This window comes from Pelophylax lessonae, assembly GCF_965119305.1.
Source record: "Pelophylax lessonae genome assembly, chromosome: 6".
Classification (NCBI taxonomy): domain Eukaryota; kingdom Metazoa; phylum Chordata; class Amphibia; order Anura; family Ranidae; genus Pelophylax; species Pelophylax lessonae.
In genome coordinates this window covers 13,762,517-13,775,187 of record NC_138773.1, presented here as the reverse complement: position 1 = coordinate 13,775,187, position 12,671 = coordinate 13,762,517, and the positions used below count along the sequence as shown (strand labels likewise).

At 44.2% G+C, this 12,671-nt stretch overlaps 1 protein-coding gene across 1 annotated transcript in view; it reads right to left on the bottom strand.

Moving 5' to 3' along the window:
* The window catches only part of LOC309558417 (uncharacterized protein), a gene marked incomplete at its 5' end in the record, with an annotated part of 112,158 nt that overhangs the window by 55,547 nt on the left and 43,940 nt on the right, over positions 1-12,671 (bottom strand). Inside the window, 5 exons of the mRNA XM_082261491.1 lie at positions 3,940-4,130; positions 6,901-7,003; positions 9,901-10,113; positions 11,478-11,758; positions 12,277-12,537. Of these exons, the coding sequence (XP_082117617.1) occupies positions 3,940-4,130; positions 6,901-7,003; positions 9,901-10,113; positions 11,478-11,758; positions 12,277-12,537 (1,049 nt within the window). The remainder of the gene's footprint in view (positions 1-3,939; positions 4,131-6,900; positions 7,004-9,900; positions 10,114-11,477; positions 11,759-12,276; positions 12,538-12,671) is intronic.

The window sequence follows — 12,671 nt, the reverse complement described above, 5'->3', positions numbered from 1 at the left end:
GTTAAATTAATGCAGTGCCGAATTGCAAAATATGGCCTGGTCAGGAAGGGGGAAAATCTTGCGGTCCAGAGGTGGTTAAAGTGCTTTATCATCTGTGATGGTGTTCACCATCACTGGGAGTGAGGGACAGATACTTGGGGGATGCTGAGAAAATGGTTTGGATGGCTTCAGATGGGACAATAATATGGGATAATATTTGTCAGCAATATCTCTCAGGAAATGTATGAAGATGAATGCTTTGACTTTTCGGATTGCTAGAATATTGCAGGAGCGTCTTATAGACGTTGAGATGGGGTGGGGTTTGTTATTGGTAAGTGCCTGTATTCCATTGTTCTATTGTCTGCCTTAAGATACACTTATTATGGGATGTATATGTGTATGTGGATTGGCTGCTAAGGGGGAGCGGGGATTGTCCCACAGTGTATATCTCTTTGTGCATGTGTTTGAATAAACAGTTTGAGTTCTTCTTCACCCTCAATCTAGAGTCCTGTCTCTTATTCTGGGAATCTGCTAAAAAGGGATTGCTATGCTCTTCATACTCCCTTGGATAATCACTAAGCTCTTATAAGAGATTGTTCCTGTTCACTCTTCACTCTCTGGGGAAAGAGAGGTTCACCCACTGGAACCTGGAGCCTTGTCGTAGGTCCAGGGTGGGTAGGAGACGGTGAGACCCCAACCAAGCTGAGGCGGTTGGTGGGGTCTGAGGTGGTTATGGTGTCTGGTGGAGTTCTTGGAGCCCTCGGGAAGCACTAGGAGCATCTGTCAATGGAGATACCCAATCAGGGTGCCAGTTGATCCGGTACAACATCTATAGAGACTTCTTTTCACTGATGTTTTATATGGACTTTGTCTCACTTTGTTTACTTATATATACTGTGTAGGTGGTGATATTTAATTTAATTTGTTTGATATATTACAATATTTAGTTTGATATTTAGTTTTAATTTTGGCATTTTGATACAATAGTCACTTTATGTCATGGTTTATATATAGCACAGCACTTATTAATCCTATATGTATATTAGCTCATTACATTTTCTGTTTTAGTTCAGGTCTAAGGATTTAAAGATTCACTAAAAGCTGTGGGAGTGCAAAATGCCGAAATTTCAAATCTGGATGTCATGTACCAATTCCTATATTTGGTGGTCAGTTCTTATGTTCATGTTTTGCAAATGCAGTTTTTTTTTTTTTTTTAAATATACACTTTAACCGCTTGCCGACTGCTCACAGTATATTTACTGCGGCAGTCAGCCCCTCACAGGCAGAGTGACGTCGATCTACGTCGCTAGCCTGTGAGGCTCTGGGGAGCGAGCGCGTGCCGCCGGAGGCGCGCTCACGCTCGATCACGGACCCCCCCGCGCGTGTGACCGGCGGACCCGATGTCTGCCGGTCACTCGGCGATCGTCGGGTGGAGAGGGAAAAAGTCAGGCGGCTAATGTAAACAAGCCACCTGTCATTCTCCCTGGTGTAGAAACACTGATCACACGGTTCTACTATGTAGGACCGTTGATCAATGTTCCTACAGCTCAAGCCACAGCCAATCACAGTAAGAATCACGCCCCTAGGGACACACACAGCCCCTCCCTCTCAAATAAAGTTAACCCCTTCACTACCAGTGTATTTTTACAGTAACAGTGCATATTTATAGCACTGATTACTGTATAAATGTCACTGGTAACCCCAAAAGTGTCAAAAATGTCAGTCAAGGTTCCGATCTGTCCGCCGCAATGTCGCAGTACCGCAAGAAAATTGCAGATCGCCGCCATTACGCGTTAAAAAAAAAAAACAACAAAAATGACAAAAATCTTTCCCTTTGTTAGTAAACGCGATAACTTTTGCGCAAACCAATACAAATACGCTTTTTGCGATTTTTTTTACCAAGCATATGTAGCATTAAACAAATTGGCCGAAAATGTTAAAAAATTTTGATTTTTACATATAAAAAAATGTGAAAAATATTGTTATTTTTGCAAAATTGACGCTCTTTTTTTGTTTATAGCGCATGATCAAAAAATCGCACAGGTGATCAAATACCACCAAAAGAAAGCTCTGTTTGTGGGGAAAAAAGGACGTCAAATTCGTTTAGGTACAGCGTCGCACAACCGCGAAATTGTCCGTTAAAGTCACGCAGTGCCGAATCACAAAATACCCCCTGGTCTTTTAGCAGCCAAATCCTCCGGGGCTTAAGTGGTTAACCACCTCTGGACCGGAAGGATTTGCTCCCTTAATGATCAGGCCATTTTTTTGTGATTCGGCACTGCGTTACTTTAACGGACAATTACACATTACACTTTATACGTGCAACGCTGTACCCAAATAAAATCAATGTCCTTTTTTCCCCACAAATAGAGCTTTCTTTTGCTGGTATTTGATCACCTCTGCAGTTTTTTGATTAAGCACTATAGACAATTTTGAAAAAAAAAAAAAAAACAGTATTTTTCACTTTCTGCTATATAACATTACCAAATAAAAAAGTAAAAATCTAATTTTTTTCATCATTTTAGGCCAATTTGTATTCTGCTACATATTTTTGGTAAAAAAAAGAAATCCCAATAAGTGTATTTTGATTGGTTTGCACAAAAGTTATCGCGTCTACAAACTAGGGGAAAGATTTCTGTCATTTTTATTTATTTATTTATTTTTTACTAGTAATGGCAGTGATCTGCGATTTTTAGTGGGACTGCTACATTGCAGCGGACAGATCAGACCCCTAACTGACATTTTTGACACTTTTGGGGGGACCAGTGACATTACTACAGTAATCAGTGCTAAAAATATGCACTGTCACTATAATAATGATGCAAATAATTGTGTGTTTGGTAGGTTTAGTGTGGTGTAGCAGGCGGTAAGCACACAGACTTCTGGTTTGTAAAGAATGATGTATTATACTAGTAGTTCAATTCTATAAACAGGCCGGACAGGAAACCCCTCCCATCTGGTGTCACTTACAACTGTTGTCTTAAGATCCAGGGATGACAGCAGCATCTGCCACGAGAAGTGGAGTGCAGCCTGGCCAGTCCAACCCAAAGAGGAAGCCTTCTGACAAGGTATACATAGTCCCTTCTCTCTACCTACTCAACAGGAACCTTTCCCTATTTCTAACACTGTCCCTGACAGATAGGGAACCCGTCCCTACCCTAGCCACTAGCATAAAGCATGCCAAAATCAGGGTTCAGAGTCTTAAATAGACTCTGCCTGACCCAAGATGGCCACTAGGATCACATGGGACAAGAGCACCCGATGGGATCACTGACCTGTGTGACCAAGGAAGTCATAGAGAAACCCAATTTGCCTCAACTTCCCCTCCCATCTGCATTGCTGCTGCTGTGGAGCACCACCTGCAGTGGAGAATACAGACTGCACCTGCCTACAGGTGCACCAAATGAAAGGCCTTCTAAACACTTTACAAGTCACTCCCACCATATGCCTGATCACATTTATAAATTGTACATAAATTGTTATTCTGCAGCCTCCATTGGACATCTAATGTCCTCATCTTCATCACCTCATTCAATGTTGTACATTGTATACCCCTGTATGTTGCACATTGTATACCCCTGTATGTTGTACATTGTATGCCCCTGTATGTTGTGATCTTTAAGGTGCCCATCTAATAGTTTTTTGAAACTATCAATGCTCCCTGCTGATACCACTGCTTGTGGAAGAGAATTCCACATCCTTACCGCTCTGACAGTGAAGAACCCCCTGCGTATTTTAAGGTTAAACCGCACCTTTCTTTATTTGAGGTTCACATTTCCCCAATACATTCAGTGACCGTGAGTAGAAAAGGAAATCATAATTTAATTCCCACACCAAGGCTGCAAAGAAAGTTCATCATCCTAAATGAGAGACAGTGCCAGTTATAATTCTCATCCCTTCATGTAGTAGCAGAGAGATTCCTCCACCTCCAGCAGTCCCCGCATTTTACCTAACACTTACACTTCTCTTGGTCTCCATTACAGATAACAATTTCTCCTGGAGCCTCAGGTTCTCCATCTCCATCTTCTCCAGCAACATCTTCAAGTTCCTCTCAGCAGTTCTCTTCTCATCTTCACCAAGTTTGTTCTCTAGTGCCATTTTCAGTTCACTTAATTTTTTCTCCAACTCCACAACTTTGGTATTTGATTTGCCTGTTGTTGGATAGAAGGAGAAAGCAGTTGATTGCCTCGGATTGTGATACATATAGTGTATGGCCTCAATATGGCACAAAATATACAGTATATGTAAATGCATCTATAATTAAAGCCTTAATTTGAGTAAAATGAAAGGTTGATCATACCAATCATTTTATGTGTTTGTTGTGCTCTGGGGTGTCCTTGAATGGTATTATCTGCCTGTTTCTGTTGATTGTTTTTAGTCCCAGTAGTTAGGCAACAAACTTGTAAATATGTAGTGTACGCAGTACTCACTATCTAAAGGGCCTGCTGGTCAGGGGCAGACTGGCAATTTTCAGCCCAGGGCCCAGGGGGCAAGTAGAAACCAAAGGCCCACGGTGCAGTGACTCGGCCCCGCTCCAACTCTCCCTCTTCCTGTTCTCCTCCTGACCATCATTCCAGGCTGAAGCTCTGCTCCCGATGCTCTCTACTCACCGGCTGACATCTGGTTCCCGACCTGGCCAGCAGGTGGGGGGTGCTGGGACACCTTGGTTGGGGCTGGCTGGGGGGAGGAGAGTCTCCAGTGGGGCAATAAGCCAGTCTCTGCTCAGACACAGTTTACACCATCCATGCTGGGGGGATGGGCCTGCGCTCTGTCCTTGTTTCCAACCCACACTCAGAAGGTCAGCGGCAGGTACTTTTTACTTCTCTTCACCAGGAATCCTTTAGACATGTCTGTAGCAGAAGCGGTGCAGCCTTTTTACGGGGCATCAGAGTGGCCCAGGGGGAAATTTCCCCCCAGCCCCCTGGCCCAGTCCTCCCCTGCTGCTGGTTTGGTCCAACGGTTCCTTCCCCAATAAGTGCACTAGCAGCTAGGCACACAGTCTCAGTCAATCTTCCTGCTCCATGATTAGTCTGGGAGTATCCTTTTTTGATGCTTTATTGAAAAATTGAACTTGGGTGGGTGTAGGGCATGGGTGTCCAACCTTTTGACTTCTCTGGGCCACATTGAGTGTAGAGAAATTTTCTCGGGCTGCATATTAAATATATACTATAGTTAAGATATACAAGTAATAAAATGCCGCCGAGCCCTTCGCGCGCCGCCGCGCCCCCCGCACTAATTTAACACAACTAAAGAATGATCAAATGAAATGGAATCAGAATACAGAGGTTTACTTCTCCTGAGAGATAATAAAGGAACACTCTAACCACCATGGCCACTTCAGTGATTCGAAGTGGTCATGGTGGTATGAGTCAGAAAAACTGCACATGCTTCCCTCCCCTCTCCTCTACAGCAGCCTCTGCCTACCGTTAGTTGGAAGCTGCTGTGGCCGTGCCCCCGACCGGACTTCCTTCCTCCCCAGCAAAAAAAAAAATGTCAGGGGGCAGTGGGCCGCATTGCCTGAGGTTCTGGGCCGCATGCGGCCCTCGGGCCGCAGGTTGGACATGCCTGGTGTAGGGTAACAGAGGGATACCCCAGTAATGTTGATTAGTAACTTGAGGACACCTGTCTAGCTCTTTAAGATTACAAGCATAGTCCTTGCAGCAGAAAATTATGGTCTGTGCTACACAGGGACACCATAAGCAATGTCCACTTTTGAGTAAAAGCTGACTTTGAGGGATGGCAGCAACACATAGTCACTGGGATCTCACACACCGGTCTGTCATTTAAATTTCTCTGAATAGTTGGAGGTCTCCTTCCAATATCAGCCCAGCATTGCTCCTGTGAATGACCAGATCCCCAAAAGGAAATCCCTCGGTCCGCTCCAGCAAAGTTCAGTAGGGTAGGTTCCCCAGGGCTCTGAGGAAGAGGCTAGGCCTCGAAACGCGTCAGTCATCTCATCATGGACAACCATATGGACTAAAACACGGACTTTCGAGCAATCCAGCTTGATATGCTTTACTTTTATCTACGTCTGTGAGTAGCCATTTTTTATGTTATTTAAATAAAGCCTTTTATTGAGGATAATGCGCTAGGTCGGTGCGCCCTTTTTTGTTCTTTTTGTCCCCAGCTAGCATAGCTGGGACTTCGACGAGCAAAGCAGAAATGAATCCGGACTGCCCTCAGGCTGGGATCTTCTCCTCCTGGACAAGAACCACTTTGCTTCAGGCCTCAAGCTATTTATGCTGCCTCCCAACCTCCTACTGGGTACCCTTCCACAGTGATTAGCTGGGACCACATAAATGTTTATACTGTAGATCTGACTCTCCCAGCCCACTACTTTCCAGAACCCATAAGGCGGGGGAAGCACTCATAGCCTGTGAAACTCAGAGTAGACCAGACCAAAGCAATCACAAGCAGCTCCACTGATTACAAGAGAGATAAATAACTAAAATTACCTAACCTAGCACCTATCTAGGAGAGTGCTACAAATATGATGGTCAATATTCTTTAGGGTCTTTGGTCTGGACTGGAGATACTGGTAGTGAGCCCAGGCCCAGAGTTGCAAAGAGCACCATATTGCACAAATATTGCATGCACTACTTTTGAAAAACATGCTGCGGCAAATCGCATGTTGCTGTGGTATCATCTGGTGCCTGCAAACAAGCTGCATTTGTGATCTGTGTTTTGGGTGCCATTAACAATGTATTGGCATTGTTATCGCAAAGGCAGTGCATTTCGACCATGGTGCAGGAAACGCTCACGGAATGCACCTTTCCCTTCACCACATTATGGTGTGAACTGGCCCTTATTCAGATTTAGTATAGTTAACTACATAGACAAATTATAAATATAAATATTAAGAAAAATGAAAATGCAATAATATATGTACAGTATATACTGTATATATTAGAATGGTCTTACTTTCAGCATCCTTCTGCTGCTCGGTCAGAGTCTGGTCGGCTTTCATGATGGAAATTCTAAGGGTTTCTTTTGACTTTATAAACTGCTGAAGAACAACATATGCCTGCCATAAATCAACACAATAAGGAAGTTAATTAGGTTGAAGGGTTGAAAGAACGACACATTTTCATTAGCGATCACTAATTCACGAATGAATTGCTTTGCTAGAGGTACCATTATATTAAACACGTGACTTTTGCAGGTTGGAATATCCTGCATAAACTACTACCTTTAAAGTGTAGTTATGTTCAGCAATCAATAAAAGCATTTAAAACAGGCCAACATTCACCTCTGTAGCTGTAGGTACTTCGGACAATTCATCTTCAAAGTTTACACCAGAGATACTGAAAATAAAGCACTTTTTAAAGGAGAAGTATGGAGAACATTTTTTGGCCCTACTTACCTACTTTAGCCCTACTGCTAAAGCCTGCTGTTGGCTGACATCACTCAATCGGTCCAGGCTCCGGATCGATCCCAACTTTACAGACTGGATTCACCCAGATGCCTGGACTGGCAGCTGGCTCAGCTTCTCAGCGAGTTGCTGAGAGCTTGAGCCAGCTGTTACTGCCACCTCAACAGCATAGCACTCCAGTGAGCACTGGAGGGGCAGAGCAGAGAGCCAGAGATTGATAGTCACTGGCTCTCTTCTCAGAGAGGAGGGGAGAACTAAGAGATCAGTGGTGTTTGATCGTTCAAGTCACTGCAGAGCTGGCAGGGGACAGATGCAGCATCAGATTGATGCTTCATCCGCCTAGGTGAGTATAAATGTTTATTTTTTATAAACCCAAACTTCTCTTTTAAAAGGTCTTTTGATGCTTGTTAGGCCCCTTTCACACTTATGTGACGTGATTTTACTGCGATTTTGCGGCGCGATTTTGCCGCGATTTTGAAAGCTATGGCTATGGCTCAAAACGCAATCAAATCGTGGCAAAGTAGTGCAGGAACTACTTTGAAGTCGGTGCGACTTCAAAACGCACTAATATGAATGGGGCTCATTGAAAATAATGTAAAACGACTTGTCATGCGATTTTGCGGTCCAAACTGATGAGGAGGCACTGATGGGGTGGCACTGATGGGGTGGCACTGATAGGCAGAACTGATAGGCGGCACTGATATGTGGCACTGATAGGCACTGATATGTGGCACTGATAGGTAGCACAGATATGCAGCATTGGTGGGCACTGATAGGCGGCACTGCTAAGCACTGATAGGCGGCATTGATGGGCACTGATAGGTGGCACTGATGGGCACTAATGGGCACTGATAGGCGGCACTGGTGGGCACTGATGGTCACTGATGGGCAGCACTGATCGGCACTGACGGGCGGCACTGATGGGCACTAATGGGCACTGATAGGCGGCACTGGTGGGCAATAATGGGCACTGGTGGGCGACACTAAAGGATGGCAATGATGGGCACTTGTGGGCAGCACTGACAGGGAGGGCACTGGTGGGCAGCACTGATGGGGAGGGCAATGGGGGGCTCCCTGAGCCCTGATTGCCATCCCTGGTGGCCATAGTGGGCATCCCTGGGGTCATAGTGGGCATCCCTGGTGGATCTAGTGGCATCCCCCCCCCCCCCGAGGGTCTGCACTGGTAATCAATGATCTGATTACCAGTGCCGACCCCCCCCCCCCTGTCAGGGGAGCCGCAGATCGGCGCTCCTTTACTCTTGCCTGTCAGGCACGAACTAAGGAAAGCCGATCAACGGCTGTTCCTATTTACTATGTGACCAGCCGTGATTGGACACGGCTGATCACATGGTAAAGAGCCTCCGTCAGAGGCTCTTTACCGAGATCGGAGATGCAGGGTGTCAGACTGACACCTCGCATCACCGATCGCCGCTCTGCACGCCCCCGGGGGGCGCCCAGAGCTTTGTTATCCTGCCGCCGTCATATGACGTCCGGTCAGGATAACACAACCACATTCCCGCCGTCATTTTTAGGGCAGGCGGGAAGTGGTTTAAGTGATTGTAAAGCCTCCTTTTTTTTTCAATAAAAATAACCAACATGTCATTCGTACCTGCTCTGTGCAGTTGGTTTTGCACAGAGTAGCCTAGGTCCTCCTCTTCTCTGGTCCCTATCGGCACTTCTGGCCCCTTCCCTCCATTTGAGTACCCCCACAGCAAGCAGCTTGCTATGGGTGCACCTGAGGTGAGTCAGAGCTCCGTGTATTCATTCAGGCACGGAGCTGTAGTTTGGCCCCGCCCCTCTCTCTCCTCATTGGCAAACTGACTTTCATTGACGGCAGCAGGATCTACTGACGCCACTGCTGTGTCTCAGCCAATCAGGAGGGAGAGTCTCGGACAGCTGAGACACTCATGGACATTGCTGGATAGAGATGGGGCCAGGTAAGTATTAGGGGGTCTTCTGCACATAGAATGCTTTTTATCTTAATGCATAGAATGCATTAAGATAAAAAAACCTTCTGACTTTACAACCCCTTGATGAATGTAAAAACTTTACAGTTCATAGTATGGGCACAGGCGTATTATAACCCTTGCAGTCACCTCTTTCTGGCCATTTAGGGCTTTCAGAATGGAGTTTCTGATCATGTGACCACTGTGGTTGTCACAGCAGTCACATGATTGGGACCCCCTCCCACTAAATGGGAACTGGGAGATGCTTGTGACAGCTGGGTTAGTGTGCTGGGAGCATGCGGTGAGCGCACTCTCTGCCTCACATATGTGTTAAACAGTCTGCAAGAGGTTACGTAAAATGGTAAAGGGGTCCCTTAGACCTCTAGGTTGTTTATCCATGTATTGGCCCTATGGTTGCATTGCTTCATTATGGCATATTTGGAAGCAAGCGAAGTTGGCCTAATGCATGTTCTGCCACAATTAGGTCGTAAAGTCCACATCATTTTTTTAAATGGAAGTAGAACTAGACAATAGATACTTTAAGTTAATCTGCGTGATTAAGTGAAAATGTCACATGTCGTGTTACAGTATCACGGCACCCACCTGCACACCTTTTCTTGGTTCCTCATTGTATCTCTTTTCTATCTCCTTCATAGCGTCCTGAAACTTGGAGTATCCACCCGATGTACAATACAGACCTGCGCTTAGTTCTTCATCCAAGTCTGTAGAATGTTTTGTAATCAGCTGCTCACAGTACTGATGGGATGCCTTCCTATCTATCGCCAATAATTCTTGTTTTTTCTTCTGTATGTTCTCCTGTTGGGAGGTTACATAGTTGGGTGTTGTGAATGTGGATTAATCAATAATAAAAATACAAAAATTGTTTAAAAAAAAAAAAAACATGTAAGGGAAAATCTCCACTTAGATAGTTGTTACTAGAGCAGCAGTCATTATCTGCAGGCTCGTGGCAGGGGATAGACTGTATTAGGGACAGTAGGATATTCCTTTGCTAGGACTATAGGACAGCAGGTTATTCTTTCACAATCTTGCAACAGATAAAAGATTAAAAACATGTTATATTGGTGCATGCTAAAATGATGGGGGCATTATGTCAAATCTATTTACAAACACTTTAATGGGGACTTTAAGTGCCGGTTCACACTACGTTGCTCCGACTTCGGCACGACTTGCACGGACTTCATAAAATGAATGTCTATGCAAGTCGCTCCAGGTCGCCCCGAAGTAGTACAGGACCCTATTTCTAAGTCGGAGCGACTTGTGTCGCTCCTATTAGAACCGGTCCTGTACTACTCAATGGACCGCGAGGTTGTAATAGTGTGAACCGGCACTTATAGCATATAAGGTATAACACGGTATATCATTTATCACATAGTTGATATTATACATGCTTATAACATGTTCAGACTTTATATATTACATAACTCTTTCCTACAAATGTAGCAACTCTCTACGCCAGGGGTCCTCAAACTATGGCCCTCCAGTTGTTCAGGAACTACAATTCCCATCATGCCTAGTCATGTCTGTGAATATCATAGTTTTACAATGCCTCATGGGATTTGAGGATCCCTTCTCTACGCGTTTTTTGAACAACATTCACTTCCTCAGAAGAGTATTGGTTAATGGTAAGAATATGAACAAACCAGCCTATACGTTAAAACATTGCAAGTGGATTGCTCTATGGGTGCCAGCCCAAAAGGTCAAAAAGAGGCCAGAAGAGATATTTTCCAATGTCCCTAATAGATAATTTAATGGATGTTAATCTGTTTAATTTACTACCACCTTGGTATCTTTCTTATCTCCTGTGGGTGAGTTTATTATACATTTCCATAAATCTGGATATGTTGGGATTGACAGATTCCCATTTTACCTGCCTCTATCACTGTTTGTTTGTACAAAGTGCGATGTATTATCTTGATGACTGACTTGTTGTCCTACTTTTTCTCCTAGACCAGTGGCAACCATGTAATCCTTCCAAACCAATGAACTAGCCTCAAGGGGGTGGAGAAGCTCTATAATTCTTTTTAACCTAGAGTGTTCTCAATGAGGTATCCCCTCACTGGCACCAGACTGATGCAGAGCATTTTCTTTTAAAACGTTTGCTGATCTTTAAGCTTTCACATGTACAATATGATAAACATGCTTATATTTAAAAGACCCACCATATAACGTTTTTGGAAGTTGAGTTCAGAATCCTTGAAAGATCTTTTCATGAATATCTGAAGAGCTTCTTCCTCAACCTTATAGCTCAGCTCTATAAACTCCTCCGGTGTCTCTGTGGGGAATTGTCCTCGCTCTCTCATCATCTTCTCATAGTGCTCAGTTGCCTCCCGGACAGCCGCTTCATTCTCCGTCTTAGAGATACTCATCACTGCATCCTCCATACACATAACATTGGATGAAGTGATATCTTCTGTGTACTTATACACTAGCTGCCCCAGCACTAAAAAAGAAGACAAATTAAAGGGCTTTCATTCTCCAAGGTCTAAAAAGCCAATGTCCTGTTGTAAAATAACCTCTATGTTTTATATCGGTTGATGAGCAGAACTATTGAACTGCCATATGGACATCACAGCACCCAGAGATGGCTGCTAACAAACTCATCTTTATTTATGAGCACCACAACTCCATTCCACCTACCTCAAGCAGAGCTAAGAAAGTAAGACTTCAGCCTACTGCTTTCCCTTCTTCATTCCTCCCTATTGGTCAGTAAGACTGGCAACTCTTTTAGCGGACAAGGATGAGGTATAGAAGGTTGAAACTTGACCAGGGGTAAGCCATCCAAGCTCTAGTCATAATGTGCATAACAAAACTTTTCAGGTTCTTGGGTTCCATAGTTGGAAGAAAACTGAAGCTGTCTGAACACACATGGAGCTGCCTACTCTACAGTCCAGGTGGCAATTTACATAAGATTAAGGTCATAAGAGTTGCTATGAAGCAAGTTATGGTAGATATACATACTATTCCCAGTCACCGGGTGAATGTGATCCAAATATTTTACTTCAGCGTTTTTGTAAACATATTCACAGAATTCCCGAGTCTGGGTCACAAATTCTGGTTTTAGCTTATCTTCTGACACCTCGTCCATCCTCTGAAGAATCTCGTTATTCCCAGAAGGAAGGTCAAACACAAAACATTTGCGGTTCTTGAAATACATGCGGATGCATTCTCTGCACGTGTTCCGCTCCTTTATCCTCCTTGGGTTTTCTTGGCTATCATCAACTGTTCAAGACAACAAATATAGAAAAAAATTGATCAATAATGCCAATGATTTAATAAAAGCACCAATAATGAGTTTTTGTAAGGTGCGAATGGTGGAGCTAAGGTAGACTTTAACCATATGTAACACCCTCCTA